The sequence below is a fragment of the Helobdella robusta genome (assembly GCF_000326865.2).
Source record: "Helobdella robusta unplaced genomic scaffold HELROscaffold_15, whole genome shotgun sequence".
In the NCBI taxonomy this organism is placed as follows: domain Eukaryota; kingdom Metazoa; phylum Annelida; class Clitellata; order Rhynchobdellida; family Glossiphoniidae; genus Helobdella; species Helobdella robusta.
This window is the reverse complement of record NW_008703839.1, coordinates 349,623-375,387: the sequence shown is the minus strand read 5'-3', so window position 1 is coordinate 375,387 and position 25,765 is coordinate 349,623. Positions and strand designations below refer to the sequence as shown.

Genomic DNA, 25,765 nt, shown 5'->3' with positions numbered 1-25,765 from the left:
TGATCGATCCTGACATCTGCCCACCATTTCTAAGGAACAACGTCGCTTTCATCAGAGGGCGTAATCATAAATTAAGTTCATGTATGGCCAGACAAGATTGCAGAAAATATTACTTTTCAAATCGAGTGGTTAAACCATGGAGCGAGTTACCGGAAGAAGTGGTGAACGCGCCTTCTGTAAATGCCTTCAAGGTGTTGTTAGATTCTTACTACGGTGACAGAATGTTTGACATAGTTTGATTTTGTTGAACTTTAATTTATCATTTGGACTATTTTTCGTTTTAAATTTAAATAATTTTTTGCAGATTTGAAATTTTATGCTTATTTGAATGTCTTTTGTTATTAATTTAATCTGAACGTTTTTTACTAGATTAGGACTTTATCGACTTAAGTTTGAACTTTGCTATGATGATTCTGAATTATTCGAGATTACGATCATTTTAACTGTTGGCAAGGGGTTCGCCCAAGCCGTTTCCCTCAAATAAATAATTTTTCCCTCAAATCAATTAATTTCCCATACTAGTAATTTGTTAAAAACTTTAATCATGAAAATTATAAATCTTATGATTTTTTCAGTTTTTGTATCTAAAATTCATTTTGTGCGCTTGTATTCTTCGCGGAACCACATATTTTCTTACTTAAATTCATTTACGATTTTTGGTAATCACCTTGTAGTGTCACCCGTAAGACGGTTGAAACTTATTTTAACTTTTTAAAACAATTACTTTTGAAAAATAATTATCATTAATGATCATAGTCGTATCCACTAACAAAACCACACGAGCCCAACGTTTTGATCAAAAATCGAACACTACGATAGTATTTTTTACCCCAAATCGAAACGTTCCCTGAAGACCTTCAATCGTAAACGAAACAATAACATTACGCAAATATAGTAAAAAAAGAGACCCATTTAACATATGATATGATATATGATAAAAAAATGATAAAAACTAATTTTAATACACTAGAGCTGTTTTTTGTAGATAAGATGATTGAACCTATTAGTATTATTCGTTGTTTCATACTTCGTTGATTTAACTGTTTTTCCTAATTTTGAATACAATTTTTCAGGTGTCCAATCGTAGAAATTCAAGAGTTCGTCATTCTCTATTCCCGTGAAAGCACTTCTTTTTATGAAAGATTTGTTAAGCTCGGTTGATTGGACCGTTTTTATCAGAGAATTGTTGCCATCTACAAAAGTTATATAGCTGTTGATATCCAGTCTTCTTTTGAGTCTTTTTTCCACTTTCTTAACAGTTTTTGGAATTTTTTCCTTCGGATAAACTTTTTCATTGAAAGATTCCGCACAAAACGGTTGAACGCACTGTAAATTTATAAAAATACAAAATATTACAATTTGCAAGTAAAATATATATAATATATATACACAAATATATATGTGTATATGCATATATGTATGTAGATATATATACATTTATTATAAAGTTAAATAACACGTATCATACATAAATCCTGAGTTAGCCCACTGTAATGTTTAATTAAACAAAATGTTTTAACCAAATAAAATGAAATTGTTGATTACTGAATTTGATTACTGATATATGTATATTATATATGTTCTTATAACATTTATGACTTTACATAGTTTCTTTTGCGTTGTTGTTCAGATATATTTTTGCTTTGCTAACTAGATATACTAGCCCACACATTTTTTTTGTCGGATAATGTGTTTTCTAATATTTTAATTAACGTTTCTTTAATAAACAATTATATTAAAAAACAAGGACATTTTTTAAAATATAAAACAGGTTATGTGCCTAGAACGCTTAATAAATTGTTTAAACAAAAAGTTATTTTAAATAAAAAACGATAAATCTATCGGGCGGCCGACCATGAACTTGTTAGACTGCTATAAGGCGTGCGTACGAAAAAATATGTTCAAAATTTTTTTTATGCCGAATATTATTTTAAAGAGTATTTGTAAAAATTCCGGCAAAACCCTTAGGACAGTCCCTACAATGCAATTGAAAACACATTATAAATGCGGAAGATAAGTATGAAAAAGAGTGCACATAAGCAACGACCAATGAGATTGTGACCACAATGTCAAAACATGATGTAAAAAATTTAAAAAAATACGGAACTGTCAAATTTTATTATTTTAAATTATTTATATTAAAATAATAAAATGAAATAAATAATTTTTATTAAAACAATAAAAATGAAAAAAAATCTTATTGGCCATTTATATCATCAAATAATTAAACGTTGAAATGAAATAATGAAAATACCAAATAATTAACAAATAAAATTTTTTTCATTAATCTAGTAAAAATGCCGCAGAAACAATTTTTAATGTTTAGAAGTGGTTATGATTTATGCGTGCTTTAGCTGTTCGAATATGTCCAAAATGAAACATCTATTTTCGCGCGACGTAGTTCCTTTTTTGAAAAAGACGATTTATTGTAAAATGAATCAGACAATAATATTGAATCGTTTAAATTTTAATAAGCTATATCGTCCCACTAGAAATCGTAGAATAACTAGGCAGTGGTTAAGGTTTAATGATCTGTTGCATCTGGAAATGTTTTGCGAAAACTGCGGGGAAGAAATGTACGAGGTTATTCATTTAGTTAATAAAGTTGACCAAGTCATTTGGCGATGTCCAAAAAAAATTGTCAAATGAGGACAAGTATTCGAAAGGATTCATTTTTTTAAAATAGTAAATTAGAGATGTCAAAAACTATACAAATTCTTTATTGTTGGGCATGGGAAATGCCTGTATATTTGACAACAAGCGAGGTTGGCATAAATAAAAATACTGTCGTGGACTGGTACAATTTTTGCCGAGACGTTTGCATAGACCGTTGTATTGATAATTTTGCACAGATTGAGGGTCCCGGAACAATTGTAGAAATAGATGAAACTAAAATTCTGAAGGCAAAATATTATAGAGGAAGAAACAACAGATAGATGGGTGTTTGGAGGAATACAACGAGGAACAAGAATATATTTTGCAGAGGAGGTACAGGCACGAGACTCAAACTCTAATCCCTCTAATTCAAAAATGGATTGCTCCTGGGACAACAATAGTCTCTGATGAGTGGTGTGCGTACAGTCAGTTGAACAACTTGGGTTATACTCACATCACAGTGAATCACAGTGTAAATTTTGTTGATCCAGTCACGGGTGCACACAAACAAAATATCGAATCGATGTGGGCAAGATTGAAGCGTACTTTTAAATATATGTATGGGACATCCAAAGACTTGCTTTAGCTGAATTTATGTTGAGAGAAAAATTCGGTAAGTTGCTTTTTGGAAATATCATTGTACATGCTAGACAGAAATGCAACATATGCTAAGGACTATGATACCTTAATTTTTCTTTTTTCTCAATTTTAATTTCAATTTTTTTATAATAATCTTTATTAGTACATTTTTTTGATATTATTTAATGTAAAAAAAAAATACAAATTTTGAGATGGTAAAAGAGAATAAAATGTATACAATCTTTTTCTCCAAAAATTTAATTTATATAAAAACTAATTTATATTGCCGCCTGCAATCGATTAATTGATATTTATATTCGTGACATTAACACTTCGATGGCTCTATATTTTTTTAAAGTCTATTTAAATTTTAAATTGACACTTCGATGGCTCCGTATTTTCGTTCATTCATTAACTTACAGCTGTGTTGCGTTCCCTTTTTCAGTTATCTCATTGGTCGTTGTTTATGTGCCTTCTCTTTTTCATACATATCTCCAGCATTTATAATGTGTTTTCAATTGCATTGTAGGCACTGTTCTAGGATTTTGCCAAAATTTCAGTTACTTACAATTGAAAATAAATTAAAAAAGAAATTTTTTTTAGATGAATTTTTATTTGCGCGTCGTAATACTATTATTTATTATCTTTGGTAAGAGTTCATTTTCCTTTTTTCTTCAGTTGTGAGCGGCGAGGCTTTTGAAGATTCGCTTGATTTTTGTTTTGTTCGATCTAATTTAATTAAATAAAATTAAATTTGTTATTTTATCACTCTAATTTGAGAAAATGAGTTCAGAGTCATTAAAGTTAGGAGATGGATTTGTGAATGTTGAAACAGCCGTTGATGTGATAGAAAGTTTTTTTTTAAAGAAAAATTCCATCCAATGAAGCGTGACACTAAAGAAAAAGTTAAAAATGTATTCTGGAAAGCGCCAAAATTGTTGATCTTGACCCAGATATGCAATACAGTCAGAGGTTGTTTTTATATTTATAAAATATTTTCAAGCCTTAAGTTCAATTATTATGAATATTTAAAATTTTTATACAATATTAATTATGGTATATTTGACAATGGTTATTGCATTAGTTGGGTCTGTAAGCACTATGGAAATGTTAAACCGTCTGCAAATTTGAAAAAACTGGGACACGACCTAACCAGGCATCCTTGTTGTGTGGTTGCACTGCAGCAGTTTACGATTACTACTTTCCGATTTTTGCATACTGCAAAAATCGGAAAGTAGTAATAAAAATTAAATTGAAATATTTAATAATGACTAGACATTAGTGATAATAGAATTTTGTTTATTGTTGTATGTTGCTAGTGATAATAATACTTAAATTTTTAATAATGATTAATGGTAATTAAATTTTGTTTATTAATAGTGATAATAATATTTTAAAAAATTGAAATATCTAATAATGAAATGGTAAATTTTTATAGCAAATTTTGTGATGGCTGCTTAAACATTTTAGGAGTTTATTATTAAGAAGATATCTTTGAAACACAACCATGATGTTGGTGCATCTGTATTTGTACTATATGCAGATAACCGGCAGGCTAAAAATATGTTGGATGCTGGTGTCAAACCAACACTTGTAACAAATTTCATACGTCAATCAAACTTTCCTGTAGCAAAAAAAGATGTATATAATTTGAAGCAAAAAACAAGGTTATTCATTATATATTTTAACATGAATTCCATTGCATTTGAGATTATATTTCATAATGCCAGGTTCACTGGAATCCCAGAAGAGGAGCTGATGGCCACGCTTGGATTGCCTGGTGTTACAAGTGAAATCTTAGTTGACGAGAATGGGACAATCACTTGTTTCTTTTTGCACAGATGTTCAAAAACAGTTGGCACAAAAACATGGGGAAGTTGTTCTTATGGATGGAACATACAAAATCAATAAGTATGGCATGCCCCTGCATACTCTGGCTATTGTTGCTGATCCTGAGCATCATGGACAGCCAATAGCACATGCCTTGCTTGCTCGAGAAGATGAAGAGCACATAACATTGTTTTTAAATTTTATTAAAAAAGAATTAACATGTAAAGTTGAATACTTACCTATGCTCATTATTTTGAAGAAGCATTATCTCTTATCTTTTTGGCAGGAGTCAGTAATGAATGTATCTTCATTGTTGACAAAGATTATGCTGAAATAAATTCAATCAACAAGGTATATCCTAATGCTTATGTGCATCCTTGTCGATTTCATACGCTGAAGGCATTTATAGAAGAAATGAAAAAACAGGGAGTAAATAATAATCAACATTTGTATAAGGTAGTTAATTTAATTTGTGATGATTATAAAATAGATGAAACTGCAAAGTAAATTTTATTACTTTATATTATTTTTTTAAGTTGCTGAAGCATCTGGTGTATTGTCCTGTCAAAGAAAAATTTGACACTGATGTACTAGAAATTGAAAAAAATTATCCAGAATTTTACACTTATCTTGCAACAAACTGGCTTGATAGACCAGATATGTTTGCAGCATATGCACGTGCTGGGAAAATGAACAAAGGTGTTCATACAACTAACCATTTGGAGCGGTTTGTTAAGTCTTTATTAAATTGTTTAATATGTTATAATTGATCCTTTATTCGCTGTTCATTAAAACATATGTTGCTTTTTCAGGTTTCACCACAGCATCGAGTCTGTAATGAAAACTTCTCAGAGCTCTATTCGTTCATTCATTTTCAAGCTATTACAGTTGGTAGAAGTGCAAACATCAGCAATATCACAGCAAATTCAATCAATCTTTGTTTTGCGTCCAGAGACCCAGTTTCCCGAGGTAGGACGTTGTTCTCTTTGCCATCAAATTTTTGCGCCAAATTAGACGATCAGTTGTATCCATTTCCTTTAAATTTAGAGCTTTCATGTCTTGCTCGATTGTTTGCGACCAGGACTTCTTTGGACGGCCTTTGGGACGTTAGCCAGGTACTTCAACATCTGCAAGATAAGTTATGGCTCTGTTTCCACTTCGTTTGACATGACCAAACCACCGCAGACGGTGTTGCCGGCATTTGTCATTTATATCATCTAAACCAGCACGACGCAAGGGTAATTGTAAACCAACAGGATAATGAAAACACCATCTGGTTTGCCAAACTGCTTAAATGGCTATTATAAAATGCTATCGAAATTTGCTTTTGAGTTGGTATATAGAGGGTTCCTCACGACATATAATTTCGAACGTCGTATTCGTCCGTTCGTGATTCGCACGTCTTACTTGCCGAATTTGACGTGCGAGTTTTTCAAGATTTATGATTTCAAGCGTCTAAACGTCGTGTTCACCCATTCGTGATTTGCACGCCTTATAGCATTTCAACGTCGAATTCGACGTGCGGGTGCCTCACGATTTATAATTTCAAGCGTCGTATTCACCCACCATTCGCACGCCTTATAGCATCTCAACGTCTAATTCGCCGTGCGGCCTCACGCTTTATAGCATTAACACGTTCAATTCGTCGTGCGAACCCGCACGCCTTATAGCATCTCAGCGGCGACCATAATAAGAATTGCAATTCGTGACTAGAAGAACTTTTCCAGTTCTCGTTGAAGCAAGAACATCATCTTTTTTTCTTCAAAATAGATTCAAAGCTTCAAATAAAACAGTTAAGTTGCGCAGCCAATTGACTCATTTGGAAACATCATATTCGAGATTTCATGGACTACCGTGAGGGCGTACTTGATATGATTGATGGGCACGTCGTCTACGTGCGTGTGAGTGAGGACACACATCACTTGTACCGCCATCAATAATTTCCCTGAAACTGCCTAGGATGATACTGTGGCCAGATCGGAGTTGGGCCAGAGTTCTTCTTATTGCCCGAGGCAGAGATTCCTCTGAGCTGTCTATTTGTGGTTGTGGAGGGGGCCATCCGTTAAGCAGGATCGGCGCGTGGTACGCCTCCGCAGCGGCCTTGGCAGCCATGCCATGTAAGTACCGAATAGCCGTATTGATACTTGCACTATCCGAGTTAGTGTGTAAGATGGATCTGACTGTGGCTCCCCATTTTGACATCAGAGTGTTTTTCATCACACGAGGGGGAAGTTCGGCTGACAACAATCTATGGCATGGATGTTGAGGGTCGAAACATTTTGTGATGAATTGTTTTGACAGTAGATCTGTATGCTGTTTTATTGACAGCAAACAGCACTCGGACAGCAGATGCTTCTCGGATGCGATTTTGTGACAGCCAGTGACGATTCTCAGTGCAGCATTCTGAGCGCGTTGAAGACGGCATAGATTGGATTCCGAAGAGAGAGACGACTAGGCCGGGCAGGCATATTCCTTTGTTTATCTGCCTATGGCCTTGTAGACCTGTAAGAGGGTCTCTTTATCTTGGCCATAGGTGGTGCCGCTGATAGCTTTTAAAACATTATTCCGTTTTGTGGCCTTGGATGCTGACAATTTATGGTGTTGAGTGAAGGTCAGCATCGGGTCGAAAGTGAGGCCAAAAATTTTCGGGTTATGTTCTAGCGGTAGAACCTGCCCGTTTACCTTTACTTGTGGATGATAGTGGTATTGCGCTGTGTGAGGTGTGAACAAAGTTATAGAAGATTTAGAAGTGGATATTTCCAGGTCGCGGAGAGAGAAGAAGTTTATCAAGAGAGGGAGATAGTTGTTGAGTCGCTGTGTCAGAATATCCACACCCGGGCCGGTCGTGTAGACGGAGAAGTCGTCCGCATATGATATTACCTTGATATCAGATGGTGGTTCAGGAATGCGTGAGACATAGTAATTGAACAACGCAGGGAATAGGACTGAACCTTGAGGAACTCCTGTATGGATGTTCCTCTGTTTAGACGACTGGTTACAGCAGACCGACCGTGCAGGTAGTTTGACAACCAGCGTGAAATGGAGCTAGGCAGCGAGGACTTCAAAAGGTCCGAAATAAGAATTCCGTGGTTGACCATGTCAAAAGCCTTTGAGAGGTCCAAAGCTACCAGCGTGGTTCGATGTGCAGGTCTCTTCTGATTGAAATCATTGGCAACATCCATAGAAAGGAGAGAGACAACAGTGGTAGTGGAGTGTCCTGAACGGAAACCGGGGACAGATGATCAGAAATAAATGGGAGGAGGCATTTCTCGAGGATCTTAACGGCAGGGCAGAGAAGTGAAATGGGTCTGTAGGATTTGGCGTCTTCATCAGACTTACCAGGCTTCAGAAGAGGGATGATCCGGGCCTTCATATAGGTATCTGGGATACAGCAGGATCTGAGTGACTCATTAAAGATCCTGGTTAAGAACGCCAGACCCAAAGGACCTAAGTTTTTTAGGTGGAGCATGGTGATGTTGTCTGGGCCAGAGGCTTTAAATGCCTTGGCCGTTTTGATGGCGGCGGACACCTGATCCACCATGAATGTAGGGTGATCGGATAGGCAATTCCGTTTTGCCTTACGGTTGATGGACCTGTTTAGTTTATTGGTTTTATGCTGACTAAAGCAGGTAAAGGATTTATTGAAAAGGTTGGCCATATCAAGCCCATTTGAGATTGGCTTACCGTTGAAGTTAATGGCGTTGTTGAGATTGAGTTTGGGTCTGCCGTTGAGAGACTTGATGACGCTCCAAAGACGTTTAGGGTTGGTATGTCGGTTGAAAGTGCTTAAGAAGTCCTTTCATTTTGTTGTTTTGATACTATTGATTTTGTTGTGAATGTCATTTGAAAGAGTTGAGATATTGTCGGATGATGGGTTGGAGAGCCTAAGAGCATCTCTTCGGCGGATCAGCTCGGTGACTTCCTTCGAGAGCCCTGGCTGGGAATTGATGAGCCTACCAAAAGGGATGTTGTGGTCACCGGCGATGTCTAAGATCCTGCGGAACGCTCTTTCGGCTGCGGTGACAGTGTTGGGGAAGAGTGTATTTTGAAATGCAAGTTTTGATTCAGCTATAAAACCCGGCCAGTTGGCTTTTGAAAGGTTGATAAACGTTACTTTTGGGTTTTTGGTAGGAAAAATGCGGAGGTCGAGAGATATATGAATTGGCAGGTGGTCTGAAGAAAAAGTTGTGACTGCTGACCAATTAAGGCAGTTAGTCAAAGAGATAGAGGCAATAGAAAGATCTGGAGAAGTTGGCTGACCATTAGATGGAAGCCTGGTAGGGCAGTAAAGATTTAAAGTACAGCAGTCGGAATCGTCTATTTCCGCCGCCAGCGTTTCGCCACGTGCATCACTAATACCCGAGTACCAGAGGCCATCATGAGCATTTAGATCGCCAAGTAGAATGATGTTAGGGAATTCCAATAAGTCTGCTATTGAGGCGCAGAAATGAGGTGGGCAAGCAGATTGAGGAGGGATATATACGTTCACTATATTTATCTCGGTGCCATCAGCCATGATGGTGATCCCCTGGCTCTCCGTGGTATCTGTATCAGGTAGCTGTTTAATGGTGTAAGGGATCTTATAATGTATCAGCATCATGAGGCCGCCGCCACGACCACTTTTCCGGTCTTTCCGGTATATAGCATAATTCTTGAACAGCAGAGCGAGTTGAAAGTTTCGTCTCCTGAAGGGCGGCGATTGAGATATTGTGTATGGATAGGTGATGAGCAATCTCGGCACTCTTATTCTTGAGACCGTTGCAGTTGAATTGAAGAATATTCAGCTTGCTGTCCGAGTGCGAGATTAGATTGATGTTGGGTGTTGCAGATGTTTTATTGCGGATGATGAGACGATTGGGTTGCGCACCACGCACCGGCGAGCCAGGAATTGTAGTAGGGTTAGGACAGTTATTACAGAGATAATAACTTCCTAAGTTAGTGGTGCAGTTGTTGAGGTGTGTCCACTTGCAGCATGTTCTGCAGCGGACAGAGTTGTGGGTTTTGTTGACACGTTTGTTACATATCTCGCAGATCCATATCTTCGGACCTGGGTTGGATTCAATGCCGGCCTGCAGTAATAGCATACGGAGCAGGCCGGCCGGCGAGGACTGCTCCCCAGGCAAAAACCCAGAACGGTGAAGTCGTGTTGGGGAGGGGTTGCTGAAACGCTTTGTTGACGAGGAGGAGAGGAGAAATCCTGACCACGACGCCAATCGGTTCCACCACAAGAAGGCCGTTGCTCCAGAACCGATAGCGGATTTGGATGTATCTGGCCAAATAGCAAGATTGAAAACTTTGTGGGACAAGTTAAACAGTGGACTTCAGGTGTCTGGACAAAATAAACTACCAGGGTTGCCATTAGTTTGCAAAGCGATGACGATTCTCCCAAATAGTATCCAAAACTTCAAATCAATTTGGCTAATGCTAGGTGAAGAAAAGCAGTTAATAAATGATTTAATCACTCATCTCTGTGTTTTTTAGAAAGAGAGATAAGGACTTTCGACACAATCAATAAATCAACAAAGCAGTATGTTGTAAATGTTGAAAAGTCAAGTTTCAACAAATCAAGAGATTTCACTAAAAGGACAAAACCAGTTGGTAACTGCAACTATTGCCATAAACCTGGACACTGGGTTAAGCACTGTAGAAAGTGGATCAGTGATGGAAGACCCTCTAAAAATTTCAGAAATATTTCAGCGACACTAAGAAAAGCATATGAAGAAACATCAAATGTAGTTTTCTGCACGTCAGCCAATTATCAAACATTTAGAGACAACACTAAGTGGTATATTGACAATGGAGCAACAAAGCACCTAACGAACAATCAAGATAATTTTGTTGCTTTTGAGAAGTTTGTTGCACCACGTTCTGTTCTAGCTACAGGAAAAGAAGTTCTTGCTGCTGTGGGTAAAGGCGAAATAAATATGCTGTCAATAGTAAATAACAGACAACAGTATATAAAACTCTCAAATGTCTGGTATGTTCCAAATATAGGTAGAAACCTGTTTTCCATATTAGCCGCACAAGATAAAAGTTAAAAAAGCAGCAAGTTTGAATCTTATGCAACCAAATGTCAACTCAGTATAAAGAACCAAAAGGTCGTACAAGGGACAGGACGAGTAGATGGTTTCTTGTATGAGGCAAACTTGATTTCATTAACTCCAGAAACACCAACTGAAGTGAATATAGTCAGTAAAAATTCAATAGTGCAACTCTACCATGAACATTTTGGTCATCAATGTAAACGTCACATAAAGAATGTTATAGAAAAGGAATTAAATATCAAAGTTCATCTTGACAAAGATTTGTGTGAACCATGTCTCTATGGTAAAGCACAACGGTTAAAATTTGGCAAGACAAATGCAACCAATAAACTAGGTGATCTACTATTTGCAGATGTTTGTGGTCATTTCAGCACAGAATCACTTTGTGGTAAACGATATTATGTAGTTTTTAAAAATCATTACAGCAAAATGAGATTGATCACTTTTCTGAGACACAAAAATGAAGTGAAACAGGCACTACAAAATATTTTGTCTCAAGCAGCGACTCAAGGTCATAAAGTAAAAGAATTTTTGAGTGACAATGGAGGTGAGTTTGACAACGAAAAAGTTCGAAACATCCTGCGCAGTGATGGAATCATGCAAAGACTAACAGCACCATATACACCTCAACAAAATGGTGGTAGTGAACGTGGAAACAGAGCAATAGTAGAAATGGCATGCACATTGAAGTACTCAAATCCAGATTTTGAATTTCCAGCCGCTATGTTTAACTGCAGAATATTTATTTAATCAAATAGGCAAGTCGTCGATTGAAGAATAAAGCCCATTTGAAGTTTGGACAGGTAAAAAGCCGAAAATTTACCCTTTGAGAATAATTTGTTCTACATGTTTTGTTCACATACCTGATCAAAAACGTTAGAAAATGGATAAGAAAGTCATAAAAGGTTATCTTGTTGGTTACGATGGTGACGATCGCTATTGTATGTGGCTCAAAAATCAATATAAAATAATATTATCAAGAGATGTTGTTTTCCAAAAAAACCTATGAGATGTACAGCATCCTTTGAACATCGGATTCCAAAGGATTCTACAAAAATTCTCAAATCAATTGCAAATCAGAAAATGGCTCAAGTAGTAGAAATGATGATTCAAAAGAAGAAATTAGAGATGACACTGAGCTGAGAAGACTATAGATAATTCAGTTGAAGTTCAACTCAGAGATAGGTCAAGCTTGCAGAAACCTAGGAAGTTAATTGATTATGTGATGCAGGCTGAGGCATATTTATTAGATGTACATGAACCGGATACATTCGAAGAAGCCATTCAAAGCAGGGAAAGTAAATACTGGAATGATGCAATTAATAATGAAATTAATTCATAAAACAAAAATAGAACTTGTAAACTTTGTGAGCTACCCAAAGGAGCTAAAGTAATTCCATGTAAATGGGTTTACAAAATAAAAAACCTTGCCAGACGGAAGTGTAGATAGTTACAAGGCAAAACTTGTAGGGAAAAGATTTTCAGATCTATTCGTTAGAAAATTGAAGCTGAAAATCAGGTTACAGTTAAACCTGCAACATATTTTTTAGGTCTTCAAATAGAAACTCTATTGGATTGAAGCATAATAGTTTGTCAATCTGGCTATGCAAGGAAAATTTTTAAACTTTTCAGATTATACCTTAGTCGTAAATGTGATTTGTGTAGTTATTTCGATTAGTTTAGTGTTTCTATTACTGTTGGCATTCAAATTCGACAAGGTTTGCGTTTGAAGCATTTGTGTTCATCTAACGGGAATCTTAAAACTACAGAATAACGGTAACTTGACAATCGTTCGAAGCTACAACTTTGGTGTTGGAAATATAGAGATCATTGAAGTTATAACAATGGTGTTGGTTGTAACGAGCGTTCAAGGTTACAACAATGCTGAAATGCTTTGACAAGCCATTGGAAAGACTCCATGACGATCTCTAGGAAGTTATGACATTATCATATAGAGGCCTCAAAAAATTTTTTGAAAGGTATGACTCAGTTATGAAGGAAATTGAAAAGTCCACTGAAAACTTGCTCATGTCATTGGCTCATTCTGAGGGATTAATGAGTAAATTTTTCGAATCAACAGTACTTCGGTGGAGGCCCTCAGCAATAGTATTGAAAAGGTGGTCAGAAGTATGTCCAAAGCTGTAACGGATTCGAAGTGTCAGCTTTTCATTGGGAATACCAATATAAATCGAACTTGTCATCAACAGGCACTGATTATAACATTGGTGCCTGTATTTTTTGCATACTTTCTGTACAGTATAGTTTCTATGCATGTAATAAGTGACAATCAAAAAAAGTAGGTAGAGCTTAACAGCGTATTCTTCATAATTACCAAATCAAATACATCAAGATCAAATAAAAATAAAACATTGAAGCAAAAGATAAAAACCTTTTTATTGGGGCACATTATCAAATATTCAGAAAAATTAACTTTGAACGTCTCCAAAGGCGTAACGACATTATTCTTCATACACTCTGAACAATATTGCAAGTTTGCATCCATGCGGAAACCTTCGATAACGAGCAAAGAAATAATTTTATACGACCGAGTACGAGTTATACGCTAGTCTAGAAACCATAACGTGAGAAAGCCCAGTTTTATGTACTGGGTTTACAATAACAATTTATGGAAAGCTGGCTGAAAAGAGTGATTAAATGTTTACCAAAAGTTATGATGCAAAACAAAAAAGAAAATATTTAATGAATAAAATATTTTTTTTTATTAAATTTTGTTTTAGTTGGTTGTGTAAATGTTTATTAAAGAATTTTTCATCAAAAGTCTTAACACACAAGCAATAATGTTTCAATAAATCTCAACGATCTATAACTATTTTTTTTATTATCTTACCTGATTCTAAAACTCTTGATGTTTTTCAAAAGTTATGTAGTCTAGACTTTATATTTGATTCTAGCCTGTCTTTTTCTTTTCAGATTAATAACGTTGCTAGAGATATCCTTCTCTCTAGTGACAATAGTAGCCTTACTATTCTTCTTTTCTTGACTTTTCCTCTCCTTTTGATATTGTTGATCATATTATTCTCTTGAGGCTGTTAGATTTTTTTTAAATATTACTAATTCTTCTTATTTCTGTAATCTGTTAGTACGAACTTCTGCTACTAACAAGACACCTTGTTGTGAGTTAAAATAAATTAAACAAATACAATTCAGGCGTAATAAAATATTTTCTTTAACGTGAATCTCGAACCGTTTCGTTTACAAGCTCTCAGAAAAAAGGGAAAGAAGTCGAGAGAGAAGCAAAGAAATAAAAATTAACATAGATAAGGTAACATTGAAAATTGCAATAATCTTTAATAATAATTAATAAATAAGATAGTTAATAAATGAATGTTTGATCCCTACAATACTCCCCCACAAAAGGCGGAGCCGTTTAAAAATAAAAATATTTATTTCGTTTGTTGAATGTTATTCGCCCCCCTTTTCTGGAGTGTTGGGTTGTTGATTCCGATGTGGTTGACGTTGGTCTTGCTTCTTGTGTTGTTGTTGCGCCTGATATTGGTGTTTCTGTTTCTGGTGTTTCAGTAGATTTTGTGTCTGATGTTGCTGGTTTTGTTAAATCTGTTGTAGAAAGTTTGTTGTTCGCTGTCGAACTATTCTTGTTGTTTATTCTGGTTTTGGCTGTTAGAGGTAATGATAAACAAGCTGGCTTTAATCGATCAATTGACACATTTTGAAAATTTCCTGGTAACAATTCAATTTTAAAATATTTATTGTTACGTTCAATCACTTTGAAAGGGCCTGTATATGGTGCTTCCAGTGGACGACGTACTAGATCTACTCTTAACCATACGTGACTACTGTTTGAAAGGTCATTTGGTACGTAAGCTTTTGGGGTAGAGTGATGTTGATTGTTAGTTGTTAGGTAGTCATTAAGTTTAAACTTTTCTTTTGCTAGTTGTTTGATTTGACTAGATGTTATATCTTCATTTGAATCTGGGAATAAAAATCGACTTGGTAATAAGAAGTTGGTTCCTGTTACTGCTATTGCTGAAGATATTATTATTTCATAATATTTCCCGCAAAAAGCGGAGCCATTCAAATGGAAAAATGTTTGTTTTTTGAGTTGAATTTGTTTTTTTTACTCTTCTTTGAAGATGCGGTTGTTGGTACTGATATCGCTGGCGTTTAACTTGTTTCTCGTAATGATGTTGTTTTTGTCGCTGATAATGTGGTTGACATTTATCTTGTTTCATGAGATGTTAATGATGGCGTTGTTGCTGAAAACGCAGTTGCCGTTTTGGTTGCTGGTTCAAATTTTGTTCTGGCCTCTCATATGCAACCTTCTGTCCAGCTGCAAACGATTTCTAGAAGGAGATGTGTGTGAAGGCGATGAACTATGCTCTGCTTTTCTCTTTCTGTGATTATCTTGCTGCTGCTGCTGTTGAACAAGAGAAGGAAGAGAGAGAACTGGAAGGAGAGAATCGTTAATGTGTGAATTTGCCGATGGGATGGTAACATTCTGCTCAGCGTTTTGCTGTTAAGATTGTTGGATGTCATTTTTATCTTTGTTCTTGCTCAGGACAACTTTTATTTTATTGGACTCTTCTGGTGGCTGCCTCTTTTCAATTTTGTTTACATTCATCAGATTCAAATTTATTTTAAAAGGTTCTTTTTCTTTGAATTGCTCTGGTTTGGTTTGTTTGAACGTTGATAATAACTCTGCTTTTAGAACGTCGTAATCTGTTTCTCTTTGCACTTGGAATTGCTCTGGTTTGGTTTGTTTGAACGTTGATAATAACTCTGCTTTTAGAACGTCGTAATCTGTTCCTCTTTGCACTTTTAATGACAAATTTGAAACTATATCCAACGGCAAGGTAATTATTACGTTATAGAATCTTGTTGTTGTACACATCCCGTTTCGCAATTGAAATTGCATTTCGGAATTTTCGAACCAATCTGTTGACGCTGTTTTCTTGAAAAGAGGTAATATGACGATCGGGTCATCATTTGGTTGGAACATTTTGTTTTTTTTTTTGATCTAACCGCGTGGTTCTTCGTATTTTTTTTACGTCGCATTTTCGTTCAAAATCACGTGAGATTTTCGTTCAAATTTTGTCGGCTTTTCGTTCAAATCACGTCGGGTTTTCGTTCAGATCACGTCGGGGTAACCAATTTGTTAGTACGAACTTCTGCTACTAACAAGGCACCTTGTTGTGAGTTAAAATAAATAAAACAAACACAATTCAGGCGTAATAAAATATTAACTTTTCTTTAACGTGAATCTCGAACCGTTTCGTTTACAAGCTCTCAGGAAAAAGGAAAAGAAGTCGAGAGAGAAGCAAAAAAATAAAAACGAACATAGATTAGGTAACATTGAAAATTGCAATAATCTTTAATAATAATTAATACATAGGATTGTTAATAAATGAATGTTTGATCCCTACAAATCATTGTTTTTCTGTTGTTCTTAATAATTTTACTTCTAACTCCTCTACCCTTACTTTCGGGGTACTTCAGAGTTCTATCCTTGGTTTTCTTTTATTTATACTTTATACTTCTGATCTACCTTGTATCATTAATAAATTTTCTATCACTAGTCAACTATATGCTAATGATTTTTATATTTATACTTTTTTCCTTCATCTAATCTCAATAGTGTATTTTATAATCTATGCCTTTCTTCAATTATCTGACTCTATGCGTCTTAAACTTAAACCTTCTAAATATGAATTAATTTGTTTTAATAAATCTAAACACACTATTAGTATTCCTCCTACTAATTTATCTGATTCTAAAATTCTTGATGTTTCTCTTAAGTTTCGTAGTCTAGGCTTTATCTTTGATTTTAGTATGTTTCTTTTTTTCTCAGATTAATAGTGTTGCTGGAAGTTCTTACTTTCATCTACGTAGAATATAAAAAATCTTTTGCTTTTTCTTGACGATCCTACTTTTCTCCTTTTTGTAAATTTGTTAGTTTTATCTAGGATTAATTATTGTAACTCCCTCTACTATGGTCTTCCAGATTTTACACTCTAATCTTTAAGTAAAGCTTCTAACTCTGCTGCTCGTCTAGTTGCTCGTGCCCCATTTTTTTCTCACATATCTCCACATCTTTTTCTCTTACACTGGCTACCTATAAAATATGAAATAATTTTAAAAATTTGCACATTTATGTTTAAGTCTCAATCTGAATTATAACCTAAGTACTTATCAGATATACTAATTGAACCTAAACGCCCCGGTTTACGGACGTCTTGTTCTCACTTTTTCTTAACTCGTGTTTAAAACTCTTTTGCTGAATCTGCATTTGCTTTTTCTAGACTTTTTCTCTGGAACTCTCTTCCTCCTTCTCTGATCACTTCTCCATCACTTACAAAATTCAGAGCGGATCTCAAGACGCATCTTTTTGCATAATTCATTGAGAAGCGCTGTTGAAAATCGCGAAAATAGCGCTTTATTGATTGATTGACTGACTGTTTGATTGATTGAAACATGTGAACCTGAAACAAATCTATTGATAAAGCCAAAAAATTGTAATAGTTTGGACATTAGTTGTATATCAAAAGACAAAATAACTATTCTGCTATTAAAATAAAAAAACTAAATTTATAATAAAATTTAAAATTATTTTATTTAATCAATTTGATAGTAATTGAAAATTACCAAAAAAATTTTTAAAAAATTAAAAAAAATATTTTTGCCGTATACAGCACATAAGCTATAACAAAAACAAAATCACTATTCTGCTATAAACATTAAAAAAATACTTAGTCACAAAGAATTATTTTTTTAATTGTATTAAATGTAATAAATAGTTGCCAAAAAATTTAAAAAATCTTTTAAAAAATATCATGAACCTACACTGGGTATAATGTAGGCACTTTTTTGAGTTTGCTATTCTGCTATTAAATAATAAAAAAAAAACTCATACTAAACTAATTATTATTATTGTATTGTTATTAATTTATATTTCGTCCTATGCATAACTTCAGGGACACTTGGATAAACAATGACTTTGACGTTTCCGTAGGCCTGGATAAACAAAATTTGTTTAATCGTTTTCTAAAAAGTTTGATGGTTGGTTGTTGACGAATGATTTCCGGCTAACTATTCTATATGGAAAGAGAGCTGTACGTAAAACGCTTGTTGACAACTGATGAATTGCTGACAGGTTAATGCAATTGAGTATATGAAGTAGAACGAAGTTGACGAGATGATGGACAACGCGATATAAGTTGATGAAGATATGATGGTTGAGATGTATTAAGTAACCTGTACGCGAGGACGGCGAGTTTAAAGATAATGCGTTAACATACTGGTAACCAATGCAGTTGAATGAGTAAATCTGTGCTAGAAAATAAATTACTGATATTTAAAACAACTTTTGCAATTCTATTTTGAGCTCTTTGAAGTAAAGTTAAAAGGTAGAAAGGAAGACCGTAAAAAAGAGAATAACAATAATCTAAACGTGATACTAAAAGACATCGAGCCAGTGCAAAAGCAATATTTTCAGCGAGAAATTTACGAATATGACGAATAGTCTAAGTATAATAGTTACAAGATTTGATCAAAGCTAAGACATGAGAATTAAAAAATGGAAAAAAGTCAAAAATTAAGCCTAAAAATTTTAAGTTTGGGGGTTTAAAAGAGAGAAGAATCGGTCAATAAAACGTGTGATGAGGGAGAACATTTGATAAGCTGTTGCGAAGTGCCAAAAAACATAACTTCAGATTTGTGAGGATTTAACTGAAGAAAATTTGATAAATGCCAATCGTTTATGGCCATAGTACATGCATTTAAGTTGTCAAGCTGAAATATATGATTGGAAGTGGGAATTTTAGCTATTATACATGTGTCATGCCAAGCTTAATATATTGAGAACGGTTAGAAAGATAAGATTGAAACCAGGATAAACCAGATCTTGTGTGCCATATTCTGCCCCAATACTGTCAACAAGCATTATATGATTAATGGTATCAAAAGCTGCTGAAAGATCCAGCCTGACCACGACAGCACAATTTTGGTTTCCCCATATGCTAGCAGGTTGTTCGAAATAACATTTTCTGTAAGCGGATTGAAAAGAATAGAAACTAGGAGATTAAGTAATATGAGTGAGAACCCTGTTCAAGTAATTTATAGAAGGTTGAAAGGTTGGAAATAGGACGGTAATTGAATGGATCAGATGGATCAAGGTTAAATTTTCAGTAAAGGTAGAATTTGAGCTATCTTAAATGAAGTTTGAAAATGTTTTTTAAAGAAAGATTGCAGAGCTTAGAAAGTGATGGAGCAAAAAAATGGGAAAATTTTTTAATAATAAAAACTGGAATAATGTCAAATGGAGAGGTTTTGTTGGGCAAAGAGTTAATGAGCTTTAGAATTTCTTATGAGGTGACAGCTGAAAAAGAGAGGAAGAAAGAGGTCTATGGTTTGAAGAAGAAATGTTAGAAGAAGCAATTGTTGTAGCAATAGATTAATGAATAGAATTTATTTTTTCCTTGAAAAAGTTAGCAAAAGAAGATACAAGAGTAAAAGATTCGGCATCAGAAGAATTATGATCTGAGCGTTTGTAAAGAACGTTGTTAAGAGAATGTGAATAAATTTTTTGATCGATTTAAAAGTAGTTAAAAATTGCCCAAAGTGTCAAAAAATTTCTTGGATCGATATCGGTACAATCAATGTATTCTATTAAAATATAGCTATCATGCTATAAGAATAAAAATACAAAACTCACAATAAACTCATAATTTTTTATATTGGATTTAATTGCAATTGAAAATTGCCAAAACAAAATGAAAAAAAATAAGATATCTTGCTAATGAAACAAAAAAATCTCCTAATAAACAAATAATTTTTCAATCGATTTTATTGTAATTGAAAATTGCTAAAAAAAACTCAGAAAAACTGTTTAAAATATATTTATGACCTATATTGCATAAAGTAAGAATAAAAGCTGATATCAGGTAGTCAAAAAAATTTTTCTTTTAAAGCTTATATTAAAAGACCATCTGGTGCTGAGTACAGAAAACGTAAAGCCGAAAATTTGTTGATTTTGAGAAAAATTATAAAAAACTTGAAAATTATTTTACAACGTAAAATAACGCGTGATTCTAATATAATCAAAAAAGGGATTTAAATTTTTTGGCTTTTGACATACTTTGTGAAAGTTATTTTCTCAATTTAGTTATTAGTGATGCTGCACATGACACCCTTTATTGTATCGAATTTTATTAAAAAACATTCTTTAAAAGAGTTATAGCAAAACACATGGATTATTCCGCGCATTCTTCTTACAATACCTGTAACTGTTGCAAGTGAGAATCGTAGCTTCTTTAAACTGAATCTTATTAAAACAAATTTAAAAAACATTATGTTGCAAGATCGACTTAATTCTTAACAACTTAACAATCTTAACTCAATCAAAAAATAGAACAAGAAATGGTAGAAAATTTAGATTTTTTAAACCTGATAAAAAATTTTGCTGACAAAAAGCTAGAAGAGTTGCATTTTAATAACTTTAATCAGTGTTTTGCTGATTTAATTAAAAGAATTTGTTATCTGTGTAATAAAAACATCTGTTATAAAGTTCATCTAGTGGTCTTTTGGTTAATTAGATTAAAAATTAATTAAAAAATCACTTTAGTACCTAATCTGCAATTTGTGTATATTGGCCTCGCTCGTTTGTTAATGTTAAGCTACCAACCTTCCACTGGTAACATCAACATTACATAGGGGCGAGTCTAAAAGTTTTACCCGACCTATCAAAAAAACTATGGCCGGCGTTGATGATGATTAAAACAATACTTAGACGCAACAAATACTTTTTTAATCAATTTAAATGTAACTGAAAGTTGCCAACAATTTTGAAAAAGTAAATGTTTTAAAAAATATTTTGAACTTATATTGCATATAAGCTATTTACAAAACAAAACTTAAAATAAACGAATAATTTTTTTAATCGATTTAATTGAAACTGAAAACTGCCACAATAATCCGAAATTTTTAAAAAAATTTCTATATACTATTACCATGAAAAAAACTTAGACAGCATCAAACAGAGCAAATCAAATGCAATGTAACTGGATAGACATGTCACTACAAAACTTTATATATTGTTCAAACTGCCCGGTCAACGACGGGTTTATTGGAATGGAATATAAAGACAATATAACTTTTAAATTATTGTTTTATTTATACATAAATCAATAATAATAAATAATTAATTATACAGATACAAATTAACGTTCAGAAACTATGACTTTCTAAATCATAATTCAATAAGACTCAGACAAATGCTTGCAGAGTCAAGATCAGCTGGTCATAAAGTCTCAGAAGTATTAAGTGACAATGAAGGTGATTTTGACAACAAAGAAGTCAGATCAATTTTGCAAAAAGAAGGAGTTAGACAACGCTTAACTATGCCTTATACACCTCAGCAGAATGGTTGCAGTAAGCGTGATATCGAACGCTAGTTGAAGCAGCAAGAGCCATGAGACTGGCTCATGAAGAACTGCCTTAGGCCCTCTGGGCTGAATTAGTTAATACTGCTGTTTAAATACTCAACCAAACTGGACTATCTTCTGTAGAAGGAAAATCACCGTATGAAGTGTGGTTTAACAAGAAACCAAAGATAATCAAAAAACCAAAGGTATGGTTTTACGTGACAGGAATAATATCAAAAAGCCATCTCGTAACGATCTTTTTGTTATGTCTGCATTATGTGAAGTACTTGAACCAGAGAGCTACAAAGATGCCATTCAAAGTGATGAAAAAAATGAATGGTTTAAAGCCATGAACAGTGAAATGCAGTCATTAGAGAAAAATCAAACGTGGGATTTGGTAAATCTTTCAAAAGGTCATAAGGCAATACCATGCAAATAGGTCTACAAGGTAAAACACAATCCACATAGTTCTGTTGAACGTTTTAAAGCCAGGCTAGTGGTAAAAGATTTTACGCAAAAAAAGGGAATTGACTATGAAAAATCTATAGTCATGTGGTCAGAAGTTCAACAATAAGAACACTATTAAGTGTTAAAGCAAATGAAAAAATGTCACTCATGCAGTTTGATGTGTCAACAGCATTTCTATGCAGCAAACTGGATATCCAAATGGATATCCAAATGGAGCAACCTGAAAGTTTTAAAGATAATTCAGGAAAAGTCTGTAATCTCAAACGAAGTTTCTATGAACTTAAACAAGCTCCAAGATTTTGAAACAAACGCTTTGCTGAATTCTGGAAAAAGAGACATTTCAAACAAAGCGATGCTTGTTTGTTCATTAGAATACAGGGAGGAAAGAAACTCATACTTGCACTGTATGTTGATGATGGACTAGTTGCAGGAACAGATGAAGAAGAACTAAAAAAATTTGAAAAAAAATTAAAGTCAGAGTTCAAGGTAGCATCTAAACCTGCAACATATTTCCTTGAATTAAAAATTAATCAAGTTGAGAAGGGAAATATTAAAGTCAGTCAGTCATCGTATAAAAGAATGATTCTTGAAAAGTTTGGGATGAGTCAGTGTAAACCCTGTACACCTCCGATTAAAAAATCTGAGGAGTTCAAGGAAAACAAAAATGAACAGGAGGAAGTGAAATTTTTTTACAGATCAGCAGTTGGTGCATTGATGTACTTGATGACGGGAACAAGACCAGATATTGCATATGCAGTTGGACTAGCATCCAAGTTTGAAAAAACCCAGTAAGTTCAATGTAACACAAGTCAAGCAAATTTTCAGATATTTACAAGGCACAACTGATGTTGGTATTGTTTACAAGTCTGGTCAAAACAATACACTTATAGCCTACAGTGATGCAGATCGTGGAGGAGATAAATCTAGTGGAAGATCGACATCAGGTGTAATCTGTATGTTTGGAGGAAGCGTGATCAGTTGGTTTAGCCAACGTCAATCCTCATTAGCGATTTCAACTACCGAAGCAGAAATCGTTGCCGCAAGTGAAGCAGCTCGTGAAGTGATATGGCTCAAACGATTGTTGAACGACATTGTAGATCTAAAGAAAAAGCCATAAATTTTTGTCAACAATGAAGCAGCAATTTGTTTAGCGCATAATCCAGAACTTCACAGAAGAACAAAGCATATCCACATTAGACATTTCTTTGTTAGAGAAAAGGTTGCAAAAGAAGTTTCAGTTGAACAAGTTGTGCCAGAACTTCAAGTTGCTGATTCCCTTACAAAACCAATGGTAGGACCAAGACTAAAAAATCTAATGTGTGTGATGGGTCTTCAGAACATTTATGTTAAGGTCATCTAATGTTTTAAATAAAATGAGAAGGTCATAAGTTTTATGTTTTATTTTAAAACATTATGATTTATGATATACATTTGTAGATTTTTGCCGGGCGACATTCCAATTCCGCACCACGCGGTCCCGAACCGCGTCCGCATACGAATATCCACCCGAGCTTTCACTTCGGCGAAGTCTTTCCTGGCCGGGATCCGCCACTCTACAATAGACCATCTCAGGGTCTGAAAACACGGGCCGGGCGAAAGTTTGTTCGCGCCCTGCTTGTTAACTAGAGACGCCGACCTCGTCAACTATCAGCAAGTTTTCCTCAACATACATTATTTTAGGTAAAATAATTAAGCCGAGCCAAATTTTAAGTGAACACTTCTTTTATTCAATAAAAACAAAATAGTAATAATCAAACCTCTGTCTTCATATGCAAAGTAACAATTAACAAGTGATATATCCAAAATTAACTATCTATTCATACTATCTACTATAACCATCAGGCAAACCATCAGAGATCCAAGCAACACTATAATCAACAGCTAAAAATGAAACCAGAGCGAAACCAAGAAGCTAAAACATAACCTAAAAAAAACAACGACCCTCTATATCTCAACTCGCGGCCTTATATATGTTTTTACCGCCCTATCTACATAACGCTTTCTATATCATAGAAAATTCTATACTCTCTTCTATGCTCTTTTCTATACTCCTCTCTATATACAGAACAGTATGTAGCACGCGTCGCATTTATTTCTATACTCCCTATATACAGAACAGCATATAGCTAGCGTCGCATATATCGCATATATTTTGTAAAATTCATACAATACTGTTTGTATATTATTATTATTACGGAAATTTATATACAACGCTTTTTAATTGTTGAATTTCAAAAACGCTACTGAATCATAGACAAATAAGACGGACGTTCATTGTGCAAATAAATAAGTTTTAAGTTGACTTCAATTGCAAACAACCGGGCCAAGAACCGCAAAGTTGCGTAACCCGTCGCTAACTTTGTAATCGGGATAAAAAATAAATTGCGCTCGGTTGATCGGAAGGAATATTTTAAAAAATGAGATTTGTATGATTCCAATCTATCAGTGAAATAGGGAGGTAACTGAAGCTTTGAAAAAGACCTTTTGGTGACACCATAAAAAAGACTATTGCAATAGTCTAGTCTGGAAAAAACGAAAGAGGAAATCAAACTTTGAAGAACAGACGTGTTTAGTGATTTTTTGACATTGCGTGAGTTGGTTGGAGCCGACCCTCACTAAATTATTAATATGTAAATCCATCTTTAGGTTTGAGTCAATAATAACTCCAAGACTTTGGACAGATGTGGAAAATTCAATGATGTCGTTGCCAATACAGATCGATGAAATTTTGACCTTTGACAGCTGCTGCCATGAACCAACCGGTAATATATGTCTTAGATTGATTTAACTTTAACTGATTCATACTCATCCAAAATCTAATTTCGATAAGACAATCAATCAGTTTATTCAGAGAAGCGTCAATCAAATCAACAGGACAAGATACCAATAACTGAATATCATCAGCAAAGGCGTTGGAGCTGAACTCATATTTATGAATGATATCAGCGGTGTATATAAGAAACAACAGAAGTCCCAACACAAAACCCTGGGGAACACCAAACGATAGTTTGTTTACGTCAGAGAGAGTTTTGTTGTAAGAAACCTGCTGGGTGCGGCTTAAAAGATAGGAAGAGAACCACGATAAGACTGAATCAGAGAAAAAAAATTTGTGGAAAGTTTATACATGAGACGAATATGATCGACACAATCAAATGCAGCACTCATATCAAGTAATGCCAAAAAAGAAACGCCTTGACTGTCAATTGAAGAGAACAACTGGGAGAAAATAACAATGAGTGCAGTTTCTGTGGAAAAATATTGGCGATAGCCGGATTGGCTCTTTGGCAACAAATTGTTTTTGTTTAAGTGCTGTAACAATTGTTTGATAACAACTTGTTCAATGACTTTAAAAATGAATGAAAGATTAGAGATAGGACGGTAATTTTATAAAACGTTGTCGTCCAAATTTGATTTTTTTAGAAGTGGGGTTACAACAGCATGTTTCAAAGGGTTGGGAAAACTGCCAGTTAATAAACATTAGTTGACAAAATATGTCACAAATGGTAAAAAAAGATCTATTTTTTTAAATATGTATGTTGGAATCAAATCAAGAGAACAAGAACTAGTAGGGGAGTGGAGTCACAAACTATTTTACGCAATTCATCTGGAGTGCACATTTAAAAATTGAAAAGATTAATTGAATCAGGTGAGACAACCCTAGAGACATATTCAAACTGGATTGGTTTGTTGGTATTTTTTATAGTCGTACGACAAATATTATTGATTTTATTGATAAAAAATGTCATAAAATCATTGTGGGAGAAATCATTTGATTGATTATTATTGTGATTT

General features: G+C 34.4%; 5 protein-coding genes across 5 annotated transcripts in view; 2 read left to right on the top strand and 3 right to left on the bottom strand.

Annotated features, from left to right (window-relative positions):
• The window catches only part of HELRODRAFT_169153 (hypothetical protein), a gene marked incomplete at both ends in the record, with an annotated part of 2,692 nt that extends 2,249 nt beyond the window's left edge, over positions 1-443 (top strand). The window contains one exon of the mRNA XM_009015024.1: positions 375-443. Coding sequence (XP_009013272.1) covers positions 375-443 — 69 coding nt within the window. The remainder of the gene's footprint in view (positions 1-374) is intronic.
• Positions 444-966: 523 nt separating this feature from the next.
• HELRODRAFT_169152 (hypothetical protein) lies at positions 967-1,672 on the bottom strand (the record flags this gene model as incomplete). The annotated part of the gene is made up of 2 exons (XM_009015023.1): positions 967-1,326; positions 1,652-1,672. The coding sequence occupies 2 exons, from the start codon at positions 1,670-1,672 to the stop codon at positions 967-969; spliced, it is 381 nt and encodes a 126-aa protein (XP_009013271.1).
• A 2,443-nt stretch (positions 1,673-4,115) lies between these two features.
• On the top strand, positions 4,116-5,834 carry HELRODRAFT_169151 (hypothetical protein; the record flags this gene model as incomplete). Its single annotated transcript, XM_009015022.1, has 5 exons — positions 4,116-4,199; positions 4,705-4,901; positions 4,965-5,088; positions 5,416-5,520; positions 5,601-5,834. The coding sequence occupies 5 exons, from the start codon at positions 4,116-4,118 to the stop codon at positions 5,832-5,834; spliced, it is 744 nt and encodes a 247-aa protein (XP_009013270.1).
• Positions 5,835-9,644: 3,810 nt separating this feature from the next.
• Positions 9,645-13,611, bottom strand: HELRODRAFT_169150 (hypothetical protein; the record flags this gene model as incomplete). The annotated part of the gene is made up of 3 exons (XM_009015021.1): positions 9,645-10,232; positions 12,890-13,036; positions 13,498-13,611. The coding sequence occupies 3 exons, from the start codon at positions 13,609-13,611 to the stop codon at positions 9,645-9,647; spliced, it is 849 nt and encodes a 282-aa protein (XP_009013269.1).
• Positions 13,612-14,531: 920 nt separating this feature from the next.
• Positions 14,532-16,086, bottom strand: HELRODRAFT_169149 (hypothetical protein; the record flags this gene model as incomplete). Its single annotated transcript, XM_009015020.1, has 2 exons — positions 14,532-14,669; positions 15,652-16,086. The coding sequence occupies 2 exons, from the start codon at positions 16,084-16,086 to the stop codon at positions 14,532-14,534; spliced, it is 573 nt and encodes a 190-aa protein (XP_009013268.1).
• Between the last annotated feature and the right edge of the window lie 9,679 nt (positions 16,087-25,765).